We start from the raw sequence: 22,391 nt of genomic DNA on the forward strand, positions 1-22,391 counted from the left end.
TTTACTGGCTAATTATTATTTTTTTTAATTTAGCACCTAATCTGCTGAGTCCCATTTTCTCACTAAGAATATATGGAGACTCATTTGTTGAAACATTTTGTGCTACAGGCTAATATAACAAACACTGACACAAAACATCCAGCAGATTATGCTGGTTTATGCTCTAAAAACTTACAGAAGTTTATTTCTATTCATTCATAATGTCGGTCAAAAACATTTCTTAACTAACAAGACATTTTTGCCTATTCTGTTTGAAACTGCAAACCAAAATAAAACTTCTCTGTTCTGAAATGTCGTACATTAAGCAGGACTGTATAATACTGAGAAAAATGTAAAACGGCAAGCAAAATCTTTCTACCCCTGCTAATTTCATCATGTTTTAAAATGTTCTTTAATTTCTGAAAGTGTGTTTGTGTGCTTTTTGATTTTTTTTTTCTTCTCTCTTCTCATTTAGCCTTTCCTGCCCCTGAAGTGGATGGCACCAGAAAGCATTTTTCACAATTTGTACACCACCTTGAGTGACGTTTGGTCATATGGCATTCTTCTTTGGGAAATTTTCACTCTGGGTCAGTATGACTTTTGTATAACTCTGCACACTCAGAATGTGCAAAAGCGAAAAAAGTTCTGTAACCACGTTTTTAGTTTTACCTGTCAGAGTTCTGGTCAGATCCAGAATTCTCCTGCTCCATTAAAACTGAGGCAAATCTCAAACCCTGCTTCCGACTGTATGGACACAACTGTCTGTTTGAAAACTCGTATCGGGTCAAAATCTTATTAGTCTCAGTCAAGCGTTGAAGTCAGCATTTCCTCGCTCAGGGTATTGTCAGTTTTGTTTAGTTTTACTTCTTTTTTTTTTTTCTTTTTTTTTTTTTAAACAATCTTCCCATGAAGTTTTTAGGCCACCGTGAATACAAAGGAGACAGTTTGCTTGGTAAAAACATGCTCACAATCCGGCTTCTGTAAGTGCAAAAGAAAGATCCTCTGTGCTTTCATGTCTCTATTTGGCTGCACTTTTGTGATCTGTTGTTGGCCAGGCATCTGTTCCAGAAATTCAATTTTGTTTTATAAAAATATGACTCGCATTTTAATTCTTTAAATCTGTCTTTTTTTTGGGTGGTTATCTTCAACTGTCCCTGCAGGAGGAACTCCTTACCCTGATTTGCCCATGAATGAAATCTTCTACAGTGCTTTGAAGAGAGGCTACAGGATGGCCAAGCCTGCTCACGCCTCTGACGACGTGTGAGTTGCGTTAACGCTGTTCCTCCCAAAATTCCTCTTCTTCCTGACTTGAACCTTTTTTCATGTGGGTTATGTTGCAGGTATGAGATCATGAAGAAGTGCTGGGATGAGAAATTTGAGAAGAGGCCCGAGTTCTCCCTCCTGGTGCACAATGTGGGAAACATGCTGACGGACAGCTACAAAAAGGTACATAACTTGTACTGGATTTTACTTCTTAAACAGTAGAGCAGGAGTGGTCAAGTCCAATCCTGGAGGCCTACTGTCCTGCAACTTTTAGATGGATCCCTGCTGCTGCACACCTGCATTAAGCAAATGGCTTGTATTAGGCCTCTGCAGAGCTAAGAAATGCTGATGAGGGAGTTCTGCCATTTGATTCAGGTGTTTGATTATATGCCAGTTAGTGGCATGCATAGCTTACAAGTGTGGCACTTGAAATATAATCTCCTGCCAAATACGGCTTTCAAACAGTCCCTTTCACATGATGATGATTGTGATTCGATATATTTTGCAGTTCTATTGCAGACCTTAACAGGATTTTACAACTGGTCATGAGGCGTGACACAGAGAGCAAATAGAACCTGCTGGTTTATTTTCTAAGCCAGTTGTTTTTTTATAAATTGCAGAAGAAGCAGGTAGAAAAGAAAACACAACGCAGTGCCAGGCAGAGAACTAAAACCTGTGCAAACACTTTACAGGCATAAGATGCATGTATGCATGTTTTTCTGTAAAGGAAGTCGGTGTTTATCTGCAAACTAATAAATCCTACAAAGGGAATTAACTTTACATACCAGAGAATTAAACCATGATTAACACCTGATAGGAAGAAAACAAGGTTAACTGAAGAGAAACTGTCATGGACTGTGGAGTCATTTTGAGTGATGGAATCAAATGGATCTCATAACGGAGAATGCATGAAGAACATGAGCCTCTTTCCAACGTTTAAGTCATTTCTTTTTAACTTCTTATCTTGTCAACAGATTGTTTCAAGGAAAAGATGGACTCTAAATGACAGCCAGAAAACTGCTAGGATTTCTGCAGTTTATTTATAGAAATAAAAAAAAAAGGCATTTCCATAACGAAACCTTGTCCTGTGAAGCTGTTCTGTTAACTCTTGGTGTGCTAATGTATTGTTTTTTTTTCACTAGTACCTCCAGACCGTAAAGCAGCATAGCAGCATTCATAAACGTATGAAGGAAACTCATAAAATAAAACTGGATAGCTGGAAAGCTTTAGTGTTGTTAAAACATCTCAGTGTTGGTCGAATGTTGAAGCTCCCGGTTTGCATCTGTATTCAGAAGATAAATACATGAGAAATCTGAGGAGTGTTTTTCTGGACACAAAATAACCCAAAGTACTCGAATGCTAAATGAAACATAAGAAAAATATTTAGGAGTCCCTAACAAATGCAACTTGTGACAAGTTGGTAACACTGCAAGAATTACGTCATTTCAAAACGACACCTTACATCAGATTGGTTTCCAAAAGAGTCAAATATCGACTTCATGTTGTATATCTTTGTTTATGTGCACCAACCTCCTATTCATGCCACATTCGGCTGACTGACAACCTTTCCCCCCATTTTCAAACAGAGATACAACCAAGTGAATGAAAACTTCCTCAAGAGCGACCACCCTGCCGTGGCTCGCACCAAACCTCGCCTCTCCTCTCCATTTCCAATCGCCAACCCGGCCTTTGGCTCTCCCTCTCCAATCACTCAGTCCTTCCCGGGACGCCGCAGCCAGAGCCCGAGGCCTGGAGACGGCAGGCGAGAGGCGGACGCACAGGAAGTCATCCCTTCGTACAACGAGTACATCATTCCTCTCCCAGACCTAAAGCCCGACGAAGTTTTCACCGAAGTGCCGTCGGAAAGCCCTGCAAGGTAACGGACCCCTCCTGCAGGAATCGAGCAGATCCAAAGAGAAATGACTTGTGTGTTATGTTCTTTTTTTCCACCACACACCCACTCATCCAGATGTTGAGCTCAGACAGTCGTCGTATTATGTAGGTGGATTCAGAGATGTGTTTTTATAGCTTATACAAACACGGAGCCAAGCAGCGGCTTTGTATGGCAAATTTTTAGCCACATGAATTTACAGTAGTTTGTAATTTCCCGTTTTAAATAGCCGTTTGTCATGTTTCATTATGAATTTAAATAGGCACACTTAAACAGAGCTATTCAAACAAAGATGTAGGTCTGAATGTGTTTTCATTTTTTGATTATTTGAAATTTCTTTTTGCTTATGAAAAAGCTCTTGAGGTCTGCCTTTGGTTTCAGGCTGTTGGGCCCCTCACGAAAATAAATCAGAAAAATGTTTGGTCAAGAGTCCCATTTATTTGCCGAATCACTTTGATCCGGCAGAATAAAGTCAAAGTTTAGACATAAAACATCCACATATTATATAAAAGGCTCAGCTTATTATTATTATTATTATTATTATTATTAACAAATATTTGTACTTGCTCCATAAGGGAAAATGTGCAAACAAGACAAATATTTGTAACTAGAAATTGTGTTTACAGCATATAATGTACATAAAGCTTACTGTTTAAAAGAGGAAGTAAAAAGATCAACCAAAGACAAGTTTCTGTTCTTTCTGAGCTAAGTTAAAATAATTATTGCAGTACAAAACTGTATATTTCTGTAAAATTTAAATGAGTTTTTTTTTTTTTTTTTTTTTCTCCACTCTCAGCTCTCTGGCTGTGGAGGAGGAGGCCGACTCCACATCTCAGGACATGACTGAAACTCTTCCAGAGGAAGACCGGGTGGAGAACACGAGCGAGAGGGACGCACTGCTGGGCTCCATGGGGACGCCTGAGGTAGAAGACAGCTTCCTGTAGCGCTGCGTGGGAAGGCGGAGGAAACCGAGCCCCTTTCTGTAGACTGAGAAGAAACCCGACTAAAACTGAAATGTAGCAAAAACTGAGACTGAGAAACAATCTGTAGTTTTACTGAGCTCTGGAAAACTGCTTCCTTGTTTGAGAGTTTCCGTTTTCTGTCTAAAGTTACAAATGAAATAATGAAAATGGTACAAAGTTTCTCACTCTTCTGGGAGCTTGCCAGGAGAAGAATAAGGTCACATTCCTACACAATCAGTTTAACCAAAGTAGTGTTGGTGTTCACTGTAGCTGCCAGTTCTGTCAGACACTTATAAAGCCTTAGGCGGCTCAGATTGTGCATTATTATTGTGGTAACACTAACTGTTTGTCTTTTTGACTCTCTTATCTGAGCATATGTGATTTCTTCTTTTTTTTTTTTTTTTTTGAGAAGCGGGTTTTATATTATTAGCTTTCACAGAGAAAAGTAATGAGGACCAACCTAAAACACTATTGTCTCACAATAGTGATTAACACTAATTTGAAAACATGATATAGTCACTTTATTATTAATTTTCACTTTTATTTTTAACTTTTTCTTGCATTTGGTACTATTAAGCAACCTTAGTCATGGTAGTATGTTTATAAAGTTTCATTTCAAGAATCAGAAATGCAGAAACGTTGGTGCACTGTTTGAAAATATGTTTTTTTTTTTTTTTCCTTTTAGTGGTATTCAATGTATTTTTGTGCCTGAGTTTTTATTAACATCCGATGTTTTGTTTTTCATCGTTATAGGCTTATGTCATAGTTTTGTATCAGGTTGCACTTTATTTAGAGAAAATGAGGATATTTGCATTAAAGTTATGTTGCTGAGTGAATGTTAGAAAGCTACAACATAGAGCCACTACAGCATAAATCTGGGACTATGAGATTGATTTGAATCAAATCTAATATCTGTGAAAGCACAGGAAATTCTCAAACAGCATATCACTGCCTTGGCACAAGATGGCCTGCATGAGTGCCTTTTTATTGACAGACCTTTTTTTTTATTTCCACAGCTGTTACATAAGGGTTGCTTTAATGTACAGTGCATAAATTCTTGTTAATGTCAAATTGATAAATCATTTCAGTACATTTTCCACCTTTAATGTGAGAAATACTCTGGATGGATTATTTAACCAAAAGACAAACAAATCCATTAATTGAAACAGAAAAAAAAAAAGATTTTAAAGAAATTGCAATAACCTGGTTGCACACATTTGTACACACCTGGAAAATAAACTTCAGCACTCACTCAGCCTCTATTAAAGCTTTTAGCCACTTTCTGTGTTACAACTAATCTGATCTTAACTAACTTATTTTTAAGTTGGGTAAAAAAATATTGAACAGTACAATGCACCAATAATTCAAGATAAAATGGAATTAAGTTTTTTAGCATGTGTCAGAATCCCAAAAAGACTCGCTGTGCCAGAAGAAATCAAATATCTGGAATGATCTATCAAGAGTTCACAGCTAAAATTAAGAGATTTTAATCTGAAAGAGGGGAAATATTAAATTCCCAGTATGTAATAATGGCAACACAAGACTGTGTCGGAATTAAATTAAAAGATGCTTGACCAAGTTGATGCTTAATAGTGTGTACATCTATGCAACCAGGTTATCACTTCAATTTTATTTTGTTGGGGGTTTTTTGGTGAAATTAAGGAGAACTTGTCACATTAAAGGTGAAAAAAAAATATTTATCATGATTACCTTTTTCATGTGTCGTAAAAGCATCACATTCAACAGGGATGGGTGGGCTTTTTTTTTTTTTTTTTTTATCCACCGTACCATGAAAGCCTAATGTGCACAAATAAACATAATGCTTTCTGTTGCTTTGGGTGACTTTTGCTACATAGTGCATTTTATCTCTGTACTTAGCATATCCATTTAAAGAACACATCTTTATTTCTTGACCGTTTAAAAGCACACAATCACTATGTCACAAGCTATGGTACCAAAGCTCTTGTTAACTTTTACAAATGTATTTTTATATGTTTTTTTTTTTTTGTATGCTGTAAATGTGTCAATAAATCAATGATATCACAATATTTAAACATTTTGGAATCTTCTTTTACTTATTTTGTAGTATATCTAGATACTATTAGTATATCTAGTATACTAACCTCACATAAAAATGAGTATTTTATGTGAAACAAAATACTCAACAGAGCAAATGTATTTTCACAGAAGAGTGAGGCTTTGCTGTCTTTCTAATAGACCTTTAGTTACATGAAGCTGCGTCCCCTCAGGAATGAAACCACTGTCGAAACTATGGATTTCATGTACAATATCACTTTATTTTGCATTGAAAGTACCCCAGGCCCATACTCCCAAAGAAGCTCTCATAAAATGTCTTAGGGTTGAAGGTTGTGCTCTTTCTCCAGATCCTTAAAACACACGTAGACCAGAGAAGCGGACTCCTGTGACGCCCTCAGTAATGCTGTAAGGATAAATATTTGGTCAATTCAGACAACTTTTGACAATTATCATTGTAGTATCTGATCTAATTTGAAGCAGTTTTTAATTACTTGGACTTCTTATCCTATGGACATCCTATTTTTTTTCTCTTTTTAAAACCTATGAATATTTTTTGAAGTGCTGCTGAACGACGTTTGGGATCTTCTTTGCAGATCCATTTTCCAGTGACTGTGGACAAAAACGACATCGTTGCCTGTCACAACCACAGCTACAGAACCTATTGTTGGACACCAGCGATGATGGAAGGACTGAGGACTAAATAAACTTTTAGTTTTTGCGGACTCATGAAGCAATGCACAGGTATTTGATGGAGAGGAAGACCTCACTTTTCCCTTTTGCTGAGGCAACACAAGTGTAAAAGGAATTTGGAAAGGCAACTGAGAAGGACTTTTTGTTGGCCCTGAGCGAGACCTAGTGCACTTTTTTTATGACTCAGCCTGGAGTTGGTATGAAGTGGGAAAATTGCAGGTGATGGTCAAAATTCTCCCCAGGAAGGAAGCAGAAAGAGTACAGAAAGAGGGGTTGAAGGCTCTGGATGAAGAGGCGAGTCAGCCATGACTGCACTAACTATAGAATGTTTGGCATTCTTGGATGTCTATTTGACAACCAAGAATGGTTGGAATGGTTAGATTGGACTGACTGGATTAGTCAGTCCAATCTAATCCAGATTAGATTGGACTAAATCCAACTATAAGATTCCATTGTGCTGGACACATTTGATTAATTTAACTACAGTTTGGACTTGAATTTGATTCAAGTTGAATATAGCCTACTGTAGATTCAACTTGCATTGCGAAGGAAGTTGTTGTGAATTAGCATCACGTAAATTTCATTGAACAGGATTTTCTACAGGATCACCTTTTTATTTTTTTTATTTCTAAATGTTTTAAGAGTCTGCAATCTGACCCAATCATATCTGCCCATTTGCTGCCAGGCAAAACAGCCCTATGGCCACCGGTTAGCACTGACACAGATGAAAAGTCCCACCTCTCCTTTACTGGGACTCTCTCTGTCAAATTTGAAATGCCTCATTAATTTGTCAAGCATGATAAGTTGAACCGCCTTCTCCTTGACACATGCACAAGTTCCCTCCACCCTCCAGCCCTCACTCACTGATGATTGCTGTGTGACTGTAAACAAGCAGAAAGGAGGAATAAGGGCACAGACAAAGGAAGAGGGAGGAAGGAACTCGCATGCCCGTGCTTGGATGCTGGAAACTTCCAAAAATCCAGGGAAGTTATTCCATCCCTCCTTCAAGCTGAAGAAGAGGTGAGAATATTTCACATAAGCTAACATTCAATAATGTCAAATGTAGCTTTTTCAATTTGCTAAGTTATAAAATGCTTTCTTACCAACAAAGCTTCTCTGAGTGGCTAGAAAAGAGAAGTAAAAGAAGGGATGCAGCGTTAACCTAACTTCCTAGACAGTTTTCTGATTTCTTCATCTTTCTCTTTCCCATAAGTCAAATGTGGACTATTTAGCAGCCGGTGTTTTAACCAGCAGGTCTGGAGTTCATCCATGATGCAGTCCCACCTCACGCTGTTGCTGGTGCTTGTGGCCTCTGCATCTTCAGGTAAGACGGGACAAACGCTGCCAAGATAAATCTATTTGACAACATTTTTTGCTGTCCTATTTCTGTTCCTGTCTGCTGAAGCTTTGTTGTGTATTCCACAATTTAAATTGGCGGTACTCGTTTGATACTGTAGATTAGTGCATAAAGCTGTAAACCAGTTAGTCAAATCCAGATTGAACATGTTCATTTGCTCCACAACTTTATAAAATGCAAAATGACAGACTTTTCTTTGAGAACCGTTTTTTGTATTTTTCTTTGCATTCGCTCGTGGTTTGTAGAAATTGTACACAATACTGTGTCTAACGAGCAGAACAATTGACAAGAAAATCATGAGTTGTTTGTGGGGCCATTCTTGAGATTGTTTCTCTTTTTTCCCCCTGCTGCATTTCAACACAGCTTTGACTGTGATAAATGGTTATCACCCACTAGCTATTATTTTGCAGTTTAAAGTATTTAAATTTGAACATGTGAAATCCTCTAATTTTGGTCAGATTGGGAGCTGAACGGATTAACTCTGCTTGCTCTTGGATCACTTCGTGAGATCTAATTGGGGTTATTTTCAGCTTGGATGAAAAGTTCACTCACTTAGAGAAAAGGGATGGAGAGGCAGCTGTTTACAGACACGCAAATTAAGCGCAGAACTGCTGATTGCCATGAAACAACATTTGAATCCCAGTTACTGTGAGAAATATTGCGGTGAATAGAGAAATGCTGAACGTGGAATCTCAGTTCTCCTTCGAGATTCATAACGCAGCGTTCTAAAGGGAAACTTTTGCCACCATACTGAAAGTACGGACACTGAAAAAAAAAATCCAGAATAGAAGTGACTTAGTCTTTCTAAAATGAGCCCTCTTTAGATTCATAATCATCAACAAACTCCTTAATATTGAAGTACAAGACATGATTGTTCTTAAAGACAGAAACAATTCATTCAGCATGGTCTCTTTTAACACTTACTGGCTCACAATTATCTAAATGTAGCTGTTAGGCTTTCGTTAAATGTATCAATCCCTTAAATGTGCTTCTTGTGTCCTTTGCTTGTTGAATAGGTATTTATATATATTTATTGGTTCCCAGACTATGGAAAACAGAAGTGAGGATTTTGCAGAAAGGAGGTTGAAATTCTAAAATAACTCTGACTCACCAATCTGACAAGAGAATGAACAAACTAAAAAAAATAATAATAATAATAAAAAAAAAGGTACTAAAGCTTGATTGATCTAAAGAAAAATGTGTTATCTTGCTGCAACAGAGGAATGGAAGCCGATAATCAAAGTCAATTCCAAGGTGGTGACGGGCCCCGAGGTGGTGGTTAGGGCCGGGAGGCCTTTGGATCTGAGGTGTGAAGGCGGCGGACCTGTGAACTGGCAACCCAGGCTGGCCAAACACAGGCGTTATGTATCCAGGGGCAACGGGAACGTCCGCGTCTTCAAGGTGGAACGCTCCACGGCAGAATTCACTGGAACGTACAAGTGCTTCTACACTGCTAAACCCAGTTTCAATAATCTGACCTCCTCACTGCATGTGTATGTGAAAGGTGAGTGAGATCAGCTGAGAATCGTTGTGTGACTGTGTCACAGTAGTTATTAAGGCTGACCACGTCCATTTTCATCCCCATTTCAGACCCACAGCGAGTGTTTTGGACAAGCAGCACATCTCTGCGTGTGGTGAGAAAGGAGGGTGATAACTTCCTACTGCCCTGCCTGCTAACAGACCCCTCAGCCACCGATCTGGGCCTCCGCATGGACAACGGCACCACTGTGCCACCTGGAATGAACTTCACCGTGGACAGGCACCGTGGCATCCTCATCCACAGCCTCCACCCGAGCTTCAACGCTGACTACGTCTGCACCGCCACGGTCAATGGAGTGGAAAGAACCTCCAAGGCGTTTTCCATCAACGTCATTCAGAGTGAGATCACTTGGCCGATTGACTAAAACCTTCTAAATGTCAAGCACTCACAAATGTATTATTATTATTTATTTTATTTTTTTCTTTCGCTGTAGAGCTTCGCTTCCCTCCGTATGTCTTCTTGGAGACAGATGAATATATACGGATAGTTGGGGAAGAAATTAAGATTCGCTGCACAACACACAATCCAAACTTTAACTACAACGTCACATGGAAATACACCACCAAATCGGTCAGTGGGAGGCGTCCTTGAAGTCTCGTCTGAAGCATTCGTCTGGATCTCGGCTCAGATTTGTGCTTCTCGTTTTAGAAGCCAAGAATAGAAGAGACCGTTCGCTCAAATGGAGAAAATCGTCTAGACATCCAGAGCATCCTGACAATCTCTGCCGTGGACCTTGCAGACACTGGAAACATCTCCTGCATCGGAACTAACGAAGCCGGAGTGAACAGTACAACTACGTACCTGCTGGTTGTGGGTAAGAAACAAAACAGCTTCATCTCCTGTGTTTCACCTTTATCATGCACAAAAGTTGCTGATTTTCTGAACTTTCTTTTTTCTTTTCAGATAAGCCCTACATCAGGCTGCTGCCCCAGCTCTCACCAACACTGACCCTCAAGGGTCTCTCTGTTGTGGTGAAAGAGGGAGAAGACCTGGAGCTCAGCTTACTCATTGAAGCCTACCCTCATATAACCGAGCAAGGATGGCTGACTCCGACACCGCCCAACACATCCACACAGGAGCACAAGTTCATCCGATACAACAACAGGTGCAAAGCCTGGAGATATAAAAAATAAATAAATAAAAAAAGCTTTGTCCAACTGCTAGACAGAACAAGCAGAAGAGGAAATTGTTCTGAAATGCTGTCGGTGCATTTTGTGTAAATTTGACCAGGAACATGAAGGTCATCATATCTCCACTCAGGTCAAAAAAACTGCTAAAGGGAAGAACAAAGTTCTGTTTTTTTAAATGTGGACTTACGAAGGAGTGATACATAGAAACTGTCTGAATACAAACCGCAGAATTAGTCACTTCTTCTTACTCCAAAAATGTTTCTGTTTTTCAGTTAAAATATCCTTTTTGTTGTTGTTTTGTTTTCGTTCTGTGTTAGATACGTCGCAACTCTGCAGTTGAAGAGGATGAACATACAGGAGCAAGGACAATACACTTTCTACGCAAAGAGTGACTTGACCAACGCATCCATCTCATTTCAAGTCCAAATGTATCGTAAGTGACACAAATTAAAGTAAACTCAGTTTTTTTTTTTATTATTGTAAAAATATGTCCTTGAGTGCCTGATAGATCTTAAAGTTACCGAACCCTGCAAGTGACGCTGGATGATTTTGATTTAAAAAATGAAGCCTAGACGTAAATTCAACCTGTGAGACTATTCTCCTTAACCGGCGTCATCTATCACCACGCCTTCGCTGCAGCCAACCAGGACGCTCCGCTGCTCCGCTTCAGTCTAATCATCCAGCAAAAGCTCCTTTAAAAGGCGAAGCAGCCACAGGTCCACCCGCTTCAGCTGTGCTTCAAGATGTCTTTAGTCGTGCTTCAACCCACCTCCTCCCCATCTCCACCATCAGCCTCCTGGAAACCTCGGGTCCTATCAAGACTCCCCTCCAAGCTCCACCACCAGTGACCAGGCCCGGGGAAGACTTACCTGAACTTTACTCGAGCCGATCACTTAAGCTCTCACAGCGAGTCTCAGCTTGCACGTGTTATGCCGGTGTCCGAGCGTCAAATTCTCGGTCTAATAAAATAGTTTAACTGCTGTTTCTCTCGCCCTCTGAGTCTCTACAGATTGAAATACATTCAGGAGATTCTGCAAAGGTTTTAAAGACCTCAAAGGATTTGTGAGGTCCAATAAAAATGTCTAAAATAGCATAACAGCAGCCAAGGGCAGCAATACCACTGGTAGGTGTAGACAGTGGAGCTCGCAAAGACTTTATGCAAATGACAAGAAATATAAATAAATGTCGATAGATGTGTTGTATTTCATGTCAGAATGATGTGGAGATCTCAGATAAGCCGAAATCCTACAAGAATTTGTGGAATATCACAAAATGTCTGGAGGATCTTAAGAAAAATAGTTAAGGATTTGATTTTGTACAAATATTTTGTGAGATCTCACACTCAGGATCTTCCATCCTCCAACTGTCTATTCACAATTTTCCTTGCAGGCTAGTCCATTACAGGAAAACATATTGACCGGATGGACAAAAAAAAAAAAAAAAGAAAAAAGAAATGCATGTGCACACTCAGTCCTGAGGGCAGTTTCAGAGAGACCAATTAACCTCACAGTAATGTTTTTTGATCATGGGATAAGACTTGTGTCCTCTGAGAGAATCCACCCATGCATGGAGAGAACAATCAAAGGCAAAGCCAGGACTTGAACCCATGACACTTTGCTGCAAGGCAAAAGTGCCAACCAATGCACCAAAGTGAAATGCCATGACCATAACTTTTTTATTGTATCCATTGTCACCCAAGGGATCGCTTTAAAGCCAATGTGTAAAACTGCAGTGTTTTTTTTTCTCTTTTATATATATATGCCAGAGAGACCTAATGCAGTCGTCAGATGGGAAAATGTAACTACTCTGGCTTGTACCTCGTTTGGCTATCCGGCTCCGAGGATCATCTGGTATCAGTGTCTGGGGATACGACCCACGTGAGTGCAACCTGACTGCGACGACTAATAAGTTGTCACTAAGTTTATCCTAACATTACACATTAAAATTCTTAATGTTTCACTGTGGCTTAGGTGTAATGAAAATACGTCAGGGTTGCAGCTGGCCATCCCTCTCCAGGCTCCCACTGTGGAAGTCCAGAGGGAAGAGTACGGGGCTGTGGAGGTGGAGAGCGTCCTCACGGTTGGACCGTCCAGCCAGAGGATGACGGTGGAGTGCGTAGCCTTCAACCTCATTGGTGTGAGCAGAGACACACTCGCCATGGAGGTGTCTGGTGAGGATGTGACTTTTCTTCTAGATCTCACAGATTGCAATCGCGGTTTCTCATTTTGATTGTTTGTTCTCTAATCGGACAGACAAGCTCTTCACTACAACCCTGAGCGGAGCTGCAGGAATTCTAGCAATCCTCCTGGTGCTGCTGGCCATTCTGCTTTACAAATACAAGCAGGTATACTGAAAGCGCCACATGGCGACTGGTTTTCATCCTGAATTATGGACTGTGGGAAAGTTTACAGATTTAGTTGAACCAAAGAGGTGTTTTCTGACTTTAATTTGCAGAAACCCCGCTACGAAATCCGTTGGAAAATCATAGAAGCGAGGGATGGCAACAATTACACTTTCATCGACCCCACACAGCTGCCATACAACGAGAAGTGGGAGTTCCCAAGAGACAAGCTAAAACTAGGTTACCTAAGTGCCCATTTTTATTTGAACGCGTAATTATAAATGTTTATTTTTGATTAGATTTAACTCAATTCACTTGAAATAAGTGTACTGATAAAGCAACAAGTTGGAACAAGTGTCATCATGAGGCACTACAAAAAAGCAGCTCAGCTGATTACACTGAGTCATTCACTTGAGTAAACGTGGTGACAGTAGGGAGGAATGACTCCCTTTTAACAAGACCTTTCAGACTTGGAATAAATAATCATCTGAAACACCCAGCCTAGCCATAGCAATAGGATATCTAAAAATAAAGATAGTCATTGGAGTAGAAAATAAAAATTAATGCTGTAAAACCATGAATAACAGAGCAAAGTGGATTAGAAATGATCCGTCTTGTGTTCTTTGTCGCTTAACAGGAAAGATTTTGGGTGCGGGTGCATTTGGAAAAGTTGTGGAAGCAACAGCTTACGGTTTGGGGAAGGAGGACAATGTCATGCGCGTGGCTGTGAAAATGTTAAAAGGTTAGATCTGCTAATATCTCAGAGACACAGTATTTTACTCCAAGTAAACCTCTGTAAAGATTAAATACCACTATTTTTTTTTTTTTTATGGTCCATACTGTTTATCTGCAGCCAGTGCCCATTCAGATGAGAGGGAGGCTCTAATGTCTGAACTGAAGATCCTAAGTCACCTGGGGCATCACAAACACATAGTCAATCTGCTTGGGGCCTGCACTTATGGAGGTCAGATGGCACAAAAAAAAAATGCTTATGAAACTTTGTTGACTCCATGGAAAATCAAGTGTTACAAAGTAAATTGCATGAAAACACTTTTAAACTGTGTTTCCTCTCCAGGACCAGTGCTTGTGATCACTGAGTACTGCAGCCTCGGTGACCTGCTGAACTTCCTTCGCCAGAAAGCAGAGACTTTTGTGAACTTCGTCATTAACATTCCCGAGATCGGCGAGAGCTCGAACGATTACAAAAACATTTGCATTCAGAAGCAGTTCATCAGAAGGTTCGTCACCAAACATGGGACCTAATAGCGTAGGACGAATTCAAAGAAAAACCCACTTATCGTGACGATTGATTCACAGTGACAGCGGGATCTCCAGCTTCGCCTCAAGCAGCTACTTGGAGATGAGACCCACTCAGCTGCCAAATACAGAACAATCTCGAGGTACAAGCGGCTCCAGAGATTGTATCCAAACAATAGCATAGAGAGAACAACTCACTGAACACCACCTTTCTCTGATTCTCGTTCAGAGTCGGACTGCGAGGAGACTGGCGACTGGCCACTGGACATTGACGACCTGCTGAGATTCTCCCTTCAAGTCGCGCAGGGCCTTGACTTTCTCGCTGCTAAAAATGTAAGAACATAGAAAATTTCTGAGACACTTCTGTAAAATATAAATAGGAGCAGCTCCGTTTCCATTCCTGGACAGGGTTACAGACACTGATGACAGTTCCACTGTAATCAGTGGAACTGTAAGAGGAAGCCTGTGAAATCATTTGCTGGGTGCTAAGAGTGGGAATTTCCCTCTTTGCATTTTTTATATCCATTTGCTGGTAATAGTTTGAAGCCTTTCATCATGCAGTTGCTGCTATATTAAGGAAACACTAAACCGATTGCTTTTTATGTTGCAAGACGTTATAACAAGACACAAACTGTGTGGCTTTGTATTTCTTCAGTGTATCCACAGAGACGTTGCTGCAAGGAACGTCCTCCTGACCAGCCGCAGAGAGGCAAAGATTTGTGACTTTGGTTTGGCCCGAGACATCATGAATGACTCCAACTATGTTGTGAAGGGAAATGTAAGTGCTTGAGTGGATGAATGCTGACTCTGACTAACCATAACCCTACCTAACCTTGTCCCAGGCAGCGAGAGTCTCACATTATAATGTTAAGCAAAAACGCCAAAGTCCGATGGTGTCACACCTTTCATCAAAATGCTCAACAAAAATGTGTTGCATCAGTCATGTTGCCTAACACATTTATCCGGTTTTATTTTCATTTCAACACATCGAATCAAGAATGATTTTTGAGTATTTCCTGTCGGCATACTAGACTTCATAGAGTTGATTTTGCAGTCCACTGCTTAGCAGACATGCCAGTCTTGGCTAAATGTTAGTTTTCATAAGAATACTGTTTAATTTTTTTATTTTTTTTTAAATACCTGATTTATTTCAGGACAGACAAAAACAATAGAAAGTACTTTCATTCCAGGCAGCTTACCAGCAGAGTGAAGCAACTTGTAAAGAGTTCCTGAAAGACTTATAGTAAAAAAAAAATTATCATATAAAATAACTGAGTAAATTTTATAAACTTGAGTTAAAAAAAAACTACAATTATGAGTAAATGAGGCCAACCTTTCCTGGAAACATTAGTTGAGATGTACTAAACATTTATAAAAATGTAATTTATAATAACTTGCAGGCTAAAGAAATTGTTGAAATAAGCTAATCTTAATTTTATCAAAAATCTTAGAGATGTTTATTTAATATCTGGCTTTCAAAAAAGTTCTGTAGTGATCATTAATTATGACTAAAGTCGGATTAGCTCTTTTGAATAAGATCAAGTAACTTACTATTTTTAGATTGGGTCAAAAAAAAAAAACTTCACTATAATCTTGAGTTCCTAAGTAAATTGCGCAAACTGAAATGTTAACAGATGTTTTAGCATTTAACGTGTATTTAATTATATCAGTAGACATTTATTATAAGCATAAGTGACTCAAAACCTTTTCTGTCTTACTAACATTAAATCAGACTAAACATCTCCCGTGTATTGATGCTGTGGTGGTGCAGGAACCTTAGTTCTCGATCAGACATGAGATTTGCCGTATGTCTTCTCCTCTCTCTCATTGCCCACTTCCTGTATGACCGCTTTAAAATAAAGGCCACTGGAACCAATATAGCCTCATAAAAGATCCCGTTAATGGTCATTCAGGATTACCAAACTATTTCTAAACAAGAAAAAAAAATCAGATTTTTTTTTTTTTTTTACTTTTATTCTCAGAAGTTACCGAACATTTCCTTAGTGTTCAATAACTTTTAAAGTGTATGACTTGAGTCAGATGTTTTGCATGTTAGTTGACACGTTTCTTACGGTAGCTTTCTAGAAATGTGGCCCATTCCTTCTGACAGAACTGATGGAACAGAGTCAGATCTTTGACTTTGTTCATGTTTGTCATCATACACAAACATGTCTATGATGCCTGTTTTTAAGTTTCATCACATTATATGCATCTAAATATTGAAGTGTTTAATGACTGTCTTCTAGCGGTCTGTGTGGCTTTTGGAGTAATGCCTTTTTTGTCAATGAGTGGCTTTTCTTCCCATGTGGATATTGACATTGCCTTCAGCCAGCATCTTCAAAGTGGCTTTTGATTTGTGATTGATATTTACATTTCACTCTAAAACATGTTCATCTCTAGGACTCAGAATTTGTCTCCTTCCAGAATAGTTATAAGGGCTTGACATCCTCATGCTGTTTTAAAGTTTGAAAATTAATCCGAAACTTACAAAGTCACTACATTATTACACCAATCTTTGTGAACGGCAGTATTGCAAGAAAGTGACGTAATATCTCATTATTCTGGCATTTAGCAAATGAAAACAGTTCCATCATGTCAGACAAAAGAATGAAAAAAAAAACAGTTTGTCTCTTTTCATATCTGTTTTCACTTGTAAGAGTCATTAATTTATTCATTCCGAGTTGTTTGATTTAACATATATGGTTGTGTGTGTGAAGGCCCGTCTGCCTGTGAAGTGGATGGCCCCAGAGAGCATCTTTGACTGTGTCTACACTGTGCAGAGTGACGTCTGGTCCTACGGCATCCTCTTATGGGAGATTTTCTCTTTAGGTAGTGATAATCTCAGAGCTCACCTCGTATTCACCTATCCAGTCATGATCCACCTGCAAAACCTCATCAAGCTTTTTGGCTTTTCTTTCAGGCCAGAGTCCATATCCCAACATGGCTGTGGACACCAGGTTCTACAAGATGGTGAAGCGCGGCTATCAGATGTCCCAGCCTGACTTTGCTCCACTAGATATGTAAGCTCTTGCACCCTCTCTGCAGGATTCTGCTCATAGCAACCGGCTCAGCCCCTCTTTTACAATTTCTAAGGATAAAGCTCTGCCGAGCACTACCTCATTATCAGATGGGTTTGAGTGGGACATCAGGTGACTATCAGCAGGGTTTTTACAACTAACTCAGACATGATATTTGCCTCCCACCACCCAGCTCGTCGGTGCATGAGCAGTGATGATAGTATTTTGTTGCTGGCTTGGACGTAGCTGATGAAATAACATGCAAGTGACTTAAGATGACAACATTAATACTGATGATTAATTCTAAGTCGAGTACAGCATCACACAGACGAAGCAGACAGCTGCGCAAATGCTTATCGCAACAAAAACAAAGAGGCTTTTTTTCTTTCCGTTCTGATGTCTTCGGGCCTATCTCATATCTGAAATTACTGATACAGGAGATAGCTGGATGAAGCGCTTCCATTATGTCGGATTTTACTTCATTCTCAAATTCAGCGAGCTTAAACTGCAAAGTGACGGAGTGGAAAAACTCAAGGCTTTCTGCTCTGTGTCCCGTGGTTGGAGGGGCCGCAGCATCTGTGTACACCAATTTAACACCGTCGTCACACGAGTCGGAATCGCTGAGCTGTGGAAATGGAAGGGACTGAATCAGAGTCAGGGCCTGATCATCTGTTGTCCTGTTGTGAGTCAGGCCTCGGTTCTGCCTGTTAGCCACATGATCGCAGCGCCAGGAAGCTGTGTAACTTGCTATTTCACGGCCTCAAAATGGGACTCAGGGGCCGATGATTCTTATGAACAAGCCTCTCTTATTGAACTGCGTCACTGCCTTGACTGGCCATGCCGAGCGTGTTGCCGGAGTTGTGTTTTATGGTTTAGCTTGTGCCACACTGAGACCCCGCTTTCTGCTCTGTTCCAGGTACGTCATCATGAAAATGTGCTGGAACCTGGAACCCACAAAGCGTCCGACCTTTAGCAAAATCGGACAAATGATAGAAAAGCTACTGGGGGGCCACCTGGAGGAGGAGCAGGTGAGTTAGTGTGATTCCAGGCTGGACTGATCAAATCTGTGAAAGGAACAAAACCATGTGACGCTCCAGACCAAACATGTTTACTTTAACTTCGTTTTCACAGAGACAAAAAAGTTTGCTCTCTAGCCTAATTGGTTACGTTAGCGGTTCACAAACCTTTTTTCATCAAGTATCACTCCAATAAATGCAAATGGTCCAAGTACCAATAAGCTGTCATTTTAAACTGGTAATGTAACAGGAGCTATACTGGGAACGTTCTTATTCATTTGTGCTACGTGTTTGAAGTAAATTTTGGAATTTTAAAGATGGGAAAAAAAGAACAAGGAGACCATCTAAAGCAGACCCAGAATTTCTAAAAGAAAAGACAGTTTGTTTCGTACCAACCCAAATTGCTGCTTGGAGTTTGAAATTCAGTGATACCTGGAGAAACAAGCAATTTATTTACATTACAATCATTTGAGTCTCTCTAAATCTTTACATATGCATGATGTCCCCTTTACAAATTTCCTCTGTTTGTCCTTTTTTTAAAAAAAATAAAATAAAATAAATCAACTAGGCTAAAGAGCAAAATCTTTTGTCTCTGCGAAAATGAAATTAAAGTAAACACATTTGGTCTGGAGCATCACATGGTTTTGTTTCCCTTCGCAGATTTTTTAACACTTGAACAATTCAAATCAACAACTAAAGTTTCTAGATGAAGTTTCAAACAAAATTTCAAAGATAAACAGAAAATACGCTAACACTTTATTTGAAGGGCTGTGCATAAGACTGACATGGCACTGTCATAAACATGACATAACATCTGTCATGAACATGAAGAAATCTTTATGAATGTTTATGAAAGCTGTCATGAAGTGTCATTCAGTAAATAACGACACTTTTAATGCAAAGTTGCTCTAAAAGTTGCATTGAAAGTCCATTAAAAATGCCAACTTTGCATTAAATTATCATAACTTACAAAATCATGCAAAGTTATATTTATGGGCTATTTTACTGATTCCAGATCTGGATAATGGGCTCCACTCAATAAAACTTAGTTATTAATCCATTAAATTAAATTAAATATTTATATTCTGCGTCTCTAAGCATATCAACCATGCTCAAAACCTCTCCAGTATGTCTTATTCAAACAATTAAACAATTAAACAATGAAGCATGCGGTAAAAATAGTTCCATAGCGACGTAAATCCCTGATAACCTCTATGACCACCATACTCACTTAGTTATTAGATTTAAAAATGGATTATGTTTCTACATAGGTACAGCTGGTTTGGACAGTTTTCTTCCTCGAATAAGTACTATAATTTGGAAAATGTTTTTTTTTTCTGATTCTCTTTGATGTTTGACATTAGTTTGATTGTCTGAAACCTTTAAATACCAAAGAAGTAAAATCGGAAGAAATCCGGCAGGTGCTCTTAAAATCTGCTCCACTGAAAGTATCTGATAGCATCTGCTGGAAGCACAGATCAATGTGCCTAAAGCGGTCATCTTTTAGGTTAGTTGGGGTTTGTCCAGTTTGTCTCAGTACCACCAAAAGCAGGCTAACATCCATTGGCGGTACTTTCGCATCATAGTTTGAATTAAATTAGACTTGGAGGACATCACAATCTAAGAAAGGTCTCTGTCACAGACGAAACATGGAATCAGCAGAAGTATTTTGCACCTATCAAACCATTAAATGCTTCCTTCCTCAGGTAATCTACCAGAATATGCAGCAGGAGGTCACAGAGGCTGATGCCTATGACAAGCCTAAGTGTCACGATGGCCCCTGTGACCAGTCTTGTGACCACGACGAGGAGGAGCAGCCTCTGATGAAGACAAACAACTATCAGTTTTGTTGAAAGAGTCCCAAACAACAATACATTTGTAAAAAATAAAAAATAAAAAGCCACAGAACATTAAAAAAAATAATAGAATGATTCAACAAAATATAAACTGCTGCAGCCCAAGGCTGAGTCCTTTTATTTTTTTTTTTTTTTTTTTTTTTTTTGTTTTTTTGCGGCAGTGCAGACTGTTACCCTCTCGGCTATTTTTTACTCTCTTGTGCCTGTTCGCCAGACAGACGACCGGCTGCAGCGAAAGCATGTGACTCGCTTCTGTGCAGACCATGACTAGAAACTGCCAATTCCAACCTCGACTGCAAGACACGAAGGGAGGAATCATGTCAACAAGCATGCAAGCTCTACAGAGCTGTTATTATATTGAAAACATCGCCACTGGTGGACTGTTCATCAGTCTTTCGTCTTGCATAACATGTTTATTTTATCGGTTATCTGCTGTACATCGTCTTTATTACATTGTTTACTGTAACAAGGTGACAAGTCTTGTTTTTTTTGTTTTTTTTTTTTGTGGAGGTTGAAATCAGCAGGATCACTTCCTTTTTAAATGGTTTTTATTGCCAGCACGTGCAATATGAGCTTGCGTGTACTGCATGCGCAATAATAACTGCGAACATTGGACTAAAACGGTTCGATTTATGATTTTCTCAAAGTTAGTCAGTTTTTTTTTTTGTTTTTTTTTTCTTCTCACTCTTTTAGGTGAAGGTCGGAAAAACATGTTCCTTCCTAATCTGTACATGGTAAAGCAACTGAAACGAGGAGGCAAATGAATGACCATGTTGTTTTCTCGGTGCCTCGGTCATGGCTCGTTTTCTTTGCAATGCTCGTCAGTGGTTAGTAACGTGATTGTTCTGCTTCACTTTAATTAATTTAGCGGTGTAGTTTAGAAGCAGAAAGAATCTGTGGATGTATTCTGGGCCTTTCATGTCTGACAATGTGAACTTCTTATCGTTTTTTTTTAATGTACATTTTGTACGTGACAACTGGATCTTTTCATTCCCCGGCATTAGATGAATGTTTCACTAATGTCTGTATGTAGCAGTCAGCCTACACTGCCAACTGTAAGATGATTTTTAGAATGATTTATAAGCTATACGAGCGATACAGATGGAAAATTTGTGCGATGTCAGGCATTTTGTACGTGTCCGCGTCTGAAGGTGTCTCATAGTGTATGAGACAAACTCAAGTTATCTTTGTTTTCACTGGAATGTTGTAGATTGTAGCACATCGGTATTTCAGTGTGTGTTTTTTGTTTGTTTGTTTAAATCAGTGCAGATGCAGTTGTTGAATAAAATCTTACCAATAAAAGTCCAGCTCCCACTTCGGTAAACCTCGGAAGAACTTTGCAGTTTTGTGTTGTTGTTTTTTTTGATTTCCTGTGCAGACAGAAACTGTGGCCTTTGTCTTCCTCTCTCCCCACTTCCTCTTTTCAGTTGGACTTGATCCAATCTGAATTTCCTCTGGAACTTTTCCCACAATAACCCCGAATATTGCCAAACTCTGAAATTGTGTTGATAGACGTATCTAAAAATCTAAATGATGTTCTAGGTTTAGCCCCACCACGCAACATTTTCAGACTTTAAAGTAGTTCAACCATTTGCTTATTTTGCTTTACCAGAGACTAAAACTAACAAGTCACTCATCATTTGCAGATTCATTTATTCTGACTTATGTCCAAAACAAATATCTAAATAATTTAATTTTTCTTTTGCTTTTGAGAGAGAGAAAAAAGACCTTGACTTCTATGTTGATTCTTGGTTCCACATAGTTTCAAAATTGCACAAGTTAATCAATTCTGGTGAATACATATTTAAAGTTGTCAACCAGTTGCACAGAATGCCTCCAGTCTTGCTGGAGTTGCCAGCTGTGCCGTTAGTTTATCTCATCTGAGATATATATATATATATATATATATATATATATATATAGAGAGAGAGAGAGAGAGAGAGAGAGAGAGAGAGAGAGAGAGAGAGAGGAGAGAGAGAGAGAGAGAGAAATGCACCACTGGTCTGTAATTTTCTTCTTAAGTACACCTCGATCGTGAGGCAGAGAATGTAGAAA

At 39.3% G+C, this 22,391-nt stretch overlaps 2 protein-coding genes and 1 long non-coding RNA gene across 6 annotated transcripts in view; 2 read left to right on the forward strand and 1 right to left on the reverse strand.

The window, feature by feature from the left end:
- pdgfrb (platelet-derived growth factor receptor, beta polypeptide) overlaps nt 1-4,491 on the forward strand; it is a 31,448-nt gene extending 26,957 nt beyond the window's left edge. The window contains exons 19-23 of the mRNA XM_015022379.1: nt 455-566; nt 1,140-1,239; nt 1,320-1,425; nt 2,829-3,118; nt 3,930-4,491. Of these exons, the coding sequence (XP_014877865.1) occupies nt 455-566; nt 1,140-1,239; nt 1,320-1,425; nt 2,829-3,118; nt 3,930-4,077 (756 nt within the window). The 3' untranslated portion in view covers nt 4,078-4,491. The remainder of the gene's footprint in view (nt 1-454; nt 567-1,139; nt 1,240-1,319; nt 1,426-2,828; nt 3,119-3,929) is intronic.
- On the reverse strand, nt 28-19,261 carry LOC106939824 (uncharacterized). The gene is made up of 2 exons (XR_001422920.1): nt 19,228-19,261; nt 28-187 (listed from the first exon to the last, which is right to left on the reverse strand). It is a non-coding gene; the product is annotated as an uncharacterized LOC106939824 (long non-coding RNA).
- On the forward strand, nt 7,257-21,668 carry csf1ra (colony stimulating factor 1 receptor, a). Of its 4 annotated transcripts, none has more exons than XM_015022382.1 (22): nt 7,258-7,842; nt 8,036-8,146; nt 9,399-9,683; nt 9,770-10,057; nt 10,153-10,289; nt 10,368-10,533; nt 10,623-10,824; nt 11,167-11,282; nt 12,615-12,726; nt 12,820-13,019; nt 13,102-13,193; nt 13,304-13,430; nt 13,828-13,932; nt 14,044-14,154; nt 14,266-14,428; nt 14,508-14,590; nt 14,677-14,780; nt 15,103-15,225; nt 17,165-17,276; nt 17,368-17,467; nt 18,381-18,492; nt 20,187-21,668. In XM_015022382.1, exons 2-22 carry the CDS (start codon nt 8,092-8,094, stop codon nt 20,331-20,333), a joined length of 2,940 nt encoding a protein of 979 aa, XP_014877868.1. In that variant the 5' UTR covers nt 7,258-7,842; nt 8,036-8,091; the 3' UTR covers nt 20,334-21,668. The 4 variants fall into 4 exon arrangements, with proteins under 4 accessions (XP_014877869.1, XP_014877868.1, XP_014877867.1 ...); XM_015022381.1 differs by having other exon boundaries at nt 8,074-8,146; XM_015022380.1 differs by having other exon boundaries at nt 8,077-8,146.
- The last annotated feature ends 723 nt before the right edge of the window (nt 21,669-22,391 follow it).

The sequence above is a fragment of the Poecilia latipinna genome, unplaced genomic scaffold (assembly GCF_001443285.1).
Source record: "Poecilia latipinna isolate Pla-1442-1.1 unplaced genomic scaffold, P_latipinna-1.0 Scaffold2992, whole genome shotgun sequence".
Taxonomy (NCBI): Eukaryota; Metazoa; Chordata; class Actinopteri; order Cyprinodontiformes; family Poeciliidae; genus Poecilia; species Poecilia latipinna.

What these genes read in the sequence shown, in the direction of transcription:
- csf1ra (XM_015022382.1), top strand. Translation starts at nt 8,092, where the DNA reads ATGATGCAGTCCCACCTCACGCTGTTGCTGGTGCTTGTGGCCTCTGCA. An exon ending in TGGGGCCTGCACTTATGGAG is followed by an intron (nt 14,155 to 14,265) that starts GTCAGATGGCAC and finishes TTTCCTCTCCAG; the next exon opens with GACCAGTGCTTGTGATCACT. An exon ending in CAGAAGCAGTTCATCAGAAG is followed by an intron (nt 14,429 to 14,507) that starts GTTCGTCACCAA and finishes ATTGATTCACAG; the next exon opens with TGACAGCGGGATCTCCAGCT.